General features: G+C 37.3%; 1 protein-coding gene across 1 annotated transcript; it reads left to right on the forward strand.

Moving 5' to 3' along the window:
* Positions 1 to 551: 551 nt before the first annotated feature.
* On the forward strand, positions 552 to 4,271 carry LOC110035488 (protein HUA2-LIKE 3-like). Its single transcript, XM_020739716.1, has 4 exons — positions 552 to 1,036; positions 1,357 to 1,433; positions 4,037 to 4,100; positions 4,203 to 4,271. Exons 1-3 carry the CDS (start codon positions 905 to 907, stop codon positions 4,077 to 4,079), a joined length of 252 nt encoding a protein of 83 aa, XP_020595375.1. The 5' UTR covers positions 552 to 904; the 3' UTR covers positions 4,080 to 4,100; positions 4,203 to 4,271.
* The last annotated feature ends 33 nt before the right edge of the window (positions 4,272 to 4,304 follow it).

Here is a 4,304-nt window from a genome sequence, read left to right on the forward strand (position 1 = left end):
CTTTATTTTTTGAAATATATTTATGTAGCTTGCTTATATTAAGGGCAATCATATTTATGCTGTGTAAAACAAACCATCATCAAGTGTCATCATAAAAAAAAATGCCTTGGATAAAGTTGTAATCGTCTTAGCTGTTCAAAAAAGTTTTGACTATCAATTTTGAGAAGTATTCAACGATTTTACACAATCATCAATAAATAAATCAATCGAATGAACAAACATAGCTAATCATTGCATCACACTCAATCAAAAACACTTATTATATTTTTACCATCAATATTTAAGCACATTTTTTTCTTGGAAGTTAAATAAATTCAAAAAATTTAATGGTAATAAAAAAGTAGCCAACACTACATTGCACCATTTAGACCATTCACAAGGACAATTAAAACATTTCCCATTAATAGAGGGAGAGAAAACCTCCACTCTACATTTGGCACTCACAACATACACTTTAAAGTCTATCTAGCAAGCTACTACATAAAATACTTAATTATAAATGTAACCATAACATAAATAACGCAATAATATATAGTTGGAATAGGAAGTCGTGAATGCGCTTCTGCCACATAACACCAACACCATGCGCCTCCTTCCTTACCTACAGACCCCCACCATCTTTCCACTCGAACCCTCGGCAAGAAATCGGGGCTTTTTTCACAGCCGCAGTGGAAGCCTGCTCCATCTTTCACCGCCCCTCGCTTCCCCTCTCTGAATTCTCGATTTTAATGTTTGGGCACCTGTTGTTTTCTGCTTGGGCCGGTTTCCGAGCGCTGAATCTAGCAAAAGATCTTTTAATTCAAAGTGAGGAGATCTCTTAGTACGGGCGCCTTCTATATATATCCAGATCTAGCGATCGGTTTTGTTCCAGTTTGGGGCTGCGGGGTTCGGCCTCGCTACACCGATGGCACCGAACCGTCGGAAAGGATCTACAAGAACGTCAGCGGCGGCGGCGGCGGCGGCTGCGCTGCAGCAGTGGAAGATCGGTGATCTTGTTCTCGCGAAGATGAAGGGATTCCCGGCGTGGCCGGCTATGGTACGTCTGCCTTTCCTTTGCGTAAAAGCTTATTGGTTTCTTGGTTAGGCCGGCTTGATTTGCTAGGGTTTTTTTCTTTTTTTCTTTTTCTAGTGTTTGATTTGGTCTAGGTTTTTTTTTTCTTGGGTCGATCAAGTGGTTGGATGGCAGAAAGGATGCTGGGGGTTGTTGTTTGATGAACTTTTTTATTGTTCATCTCCTTTGTCCTATTTTTAATTTTTTTTTGTTTGTTTGGATGGTTTCTGCCCTTTGCATGTTTGATGTGGGCTAACGTTAACGTTATCTTATTTTTCAAGTCTTTCTTCTTTCAACTTTGTCAGATAAGTGAACCTGAGAAGTGGGGATTCTCATCCGATCGTAAGAAGCTCCTTGTTTACTTCTATGGGACCAAACAAATGTGAGTAGTATATTACTGCGTTTTTTTAAGGCCTTTTAACGGTAGGTTTTGAATGAATTTTCTGAAAAAAAGTTCGGGCTGTTTTTTATAGAGTTTAGCTGCTTAATTTTTGTCTTGTTTGTGAGATTGTAGTTGTTTCTGCTGTTTAGTTTTTGCAAATTGATGCCTTTTTTTAGTTTTATTCATTCTTATTGCATTGAAAGTTTAGTATTTTTCTCACATAACAGTGTAGTCCAGATCTCCTTCCTTTTTCTTATTGTGTATGAGATTATTTTTTCAACTATTCCTTTGCCATACTATGGAAGCATCAATTTATGTTTCACTTCTTTGAACGTTGGAATTTGTCCATAACTTCTGACTAGAGGATTGACGCAGGGGCTGGAGGCCTGACCTGCCAAATCGGTTCAACATGGAGGTTGAACCGGACTCAACCCTGCTTAAGGTTGGGGTTTGCCACCCAAGGGGAGTGGTTTCCCCCTCCTTGTTATCCTTTATTATAAATATACAGTTTTCTGTGTTAGGGTGAGCTACTAAAGGAATATCAGCCAATATCAGCCTTCAGCGTCCCCTTATTCTGTTATAGTGATGTATCCGAGTGCGAGAATATGCTACAACTGTAACTCATTCTGAGGTGGTGTGTATCCTTCCCTTTTTCCTTGGCTTCCTCGCTGCCATCCACCCCCACACCCCCATAGCCACAACAGCCTCTTCTACTCTTCCCTTCCAGGTTGGCTGCTGTTAAACCCATCCCCCTCCCTGTTTATTGCCGCTAGGCTCAACCAACCTGCTGCAAACTATCGTTAACCTCATCCTCCTACCTGCTTACTGCAACAAGGTCCAATCCGCATCGGTCCATATGGTCATGCCCCCTTCCCCTTTCCCCGCCACTATCCAACATCCAGCCTCCCCCCCATCCACCCACTCAAACCATCCAACCCATCACCAGTTTGCTGTCTTTCCATTATACAACCTTTCATAGCTTTTACTTCCCCTCAAACCGCTACACCACCACCCTGACCTAGGCCCTAGTTTATGCTTGTGTCATTGTGTTCCTGTTTTCAAGTGTCTTGCATGTAATCTCTTTTAATTTCAACAATAAAAGTATTATTCTGTTGTGGTATTGCAATAACTCTGGCATCAAGGAGACTGAAATTTTAAAATGACTTTTTGTCAAGTTGCCTTTATTTGCTTGCCTTAGTTTTTGTGTATGCAGTTTGCTGAATTGCATATATGTCCCATGGACACTATAGTAAATGTGAGGATGTATTGGCGTCTTTCTTTTTATGCATAATGGGCACCAAGTTTGAATTAAGGAGGGAAAGTTGCTTTTGTCTATAAGCTATGTAATGATTTTTTTTACTAATTAGGGATGATTTATTATGCTCATAAATGTTTTTGGAACATGAAATCACTCCTTTATTTTTTTGTTTAAATCTGCGAATCTTGATTATGCAGATAAATTTATAAATTTTGAAATTCAAAGCAGCTTTATTTATGATCTCTTATGGTTGTTTTGAACTTAAGATTTTTTATGCCAATCGACTGTGTGAACATATTTTTGTATTTTTACTCCACAAACATCCTGTTTCTAAAATGGTTTAAAATGTTATTGCTTGGTATGAACTTCAGTTGAAATAACAAGCCTACCTATTTTTGACTCAAAAAGGCCCATCAAGAAAAAATTATTTCAGAGAGTTGGTAACTTTTGTAAGGCGGCTTGCTTTATCCACCTTATATAGTAACAAAAGGTTGTCTTAATTTCAGCTTGATAACAAACCCTCTCCTTGGCTTCTGGTTTGAATGGAATTGCAATTTCATTGAATTATGATGCAATTTTTATTGGAAAGTAAAAGTTAGATATTTTTTTTTTATTTTAAAATCGCATACACATACTGACTCAATCATTATATTTTTGTTTTCTTACCCTCAATGGTAAAGACGTGTAAATGATTAGGAGAATAAGATTAAAGATTTGATTTGTTTCCATTTGATTCTAAAGTGTGCAGATATAAATCAGCCATTCTTCACATGAATCGATGTTTAAGGAGTGCATGATAAGGCATATAATTAATATGTTTTCATAGATAAAGTGATTGTGAATTAGAAATTAACATCTGAAGGGGATATTTATGAAAACAACTCTTTGAGGTCTTCATCTGCATTTATGTTCTCACATCCACCAAGCATCACACAAGCAGTGGTTTGTACCGTGAAGCTATTAAGCACTGCCAGCAAAAAATTAATATAAAAAAAATTACGAAAAAGTTGTGTTTCTTACTTTTTTTTTGGTTGATTTTTAGGGGTCTAACAAGGTATTATTTGCGCTTATTAGTTTCATACAAGAAGGTCTATCTTCTTGTGCCTTGGAATGCACAAGTCAACCATCATCATTGTTATCTATGATTGATATGGAGATGGACTCTCATATTCCTTATTTATAGCTTATTGATTTGGCTAATAATTTTATTTTGTCTTGAAAAATATGTCCAATATTTTTTGATTGCGCAACACAATTGTTCAAAACTTATTTCATTCTCTTGTTATTTTTTTCTTATTTTCTCTTTCCATATGTTGACGCTCCCACACCTGTGCCATGGGTTTAGTGGATGGAACCTTTCTCTCTGTGTAATTGGACCTCAAATGTAGATTGGGGTGGTGAATGGGAAGGTATGGCTAGATGGCCTATCTCACACACTCTCTCTTTATCATGAAATTACAACATGATGAGTTGGCGCTTCTCATTTTATCATTCTCTTTATCCTCTATTAGAATGATAAGCGAAGATTGGGATGGTTTTCTGTGCTTCTTTTGTCTTGTTGGGTCCATCAACCTCTAAGGGTATGTTACTGGGAGTAATTTTTTTTTTTTTTT

This window comes from Phalaenopsis equestris, unplaced genomic scaffold (assembly GCF_001263595.1).
Source record: "Phalaenopsis equestris unplaced genomic scaffold, ASM126359v1 Scaffold197854, whole genome shotgun sequence".
NCBI classification, from domain to species: domain Eukaryota; kingdom Viridiplantae; phylum Streptophyta; class Magnoliopsida; order Asparagales; family Orchidaceae; genus Phalaenopsis; species Phalaenopsis equestris.

Excerpts from the sequence above, each read along its gene's own strand:
- LOC110035488 (XM_020739716.1), top strand. The coding sequence starts at position 905 with ATGGCACCGAACCGTCGGAAAGGATCTACAAGAACGTCAGCGGCGGCG. Across the intron at positions 1,037-1,356 it reads TCCCGGCGTGGCCGGCTATG|ATAAGTGAACCTGAGAAGTG; the intron begins GTACGTCTGCCT and ends CAACTTTGTCAG. Across the intron at positions 1,434-4,036 it reads TTCTATGGGACCAAACAAAT|TGGATGGAACCTTTCTCTCT; the intron begins GTGAGTAGTATA and ends CCATGGGTTTAG.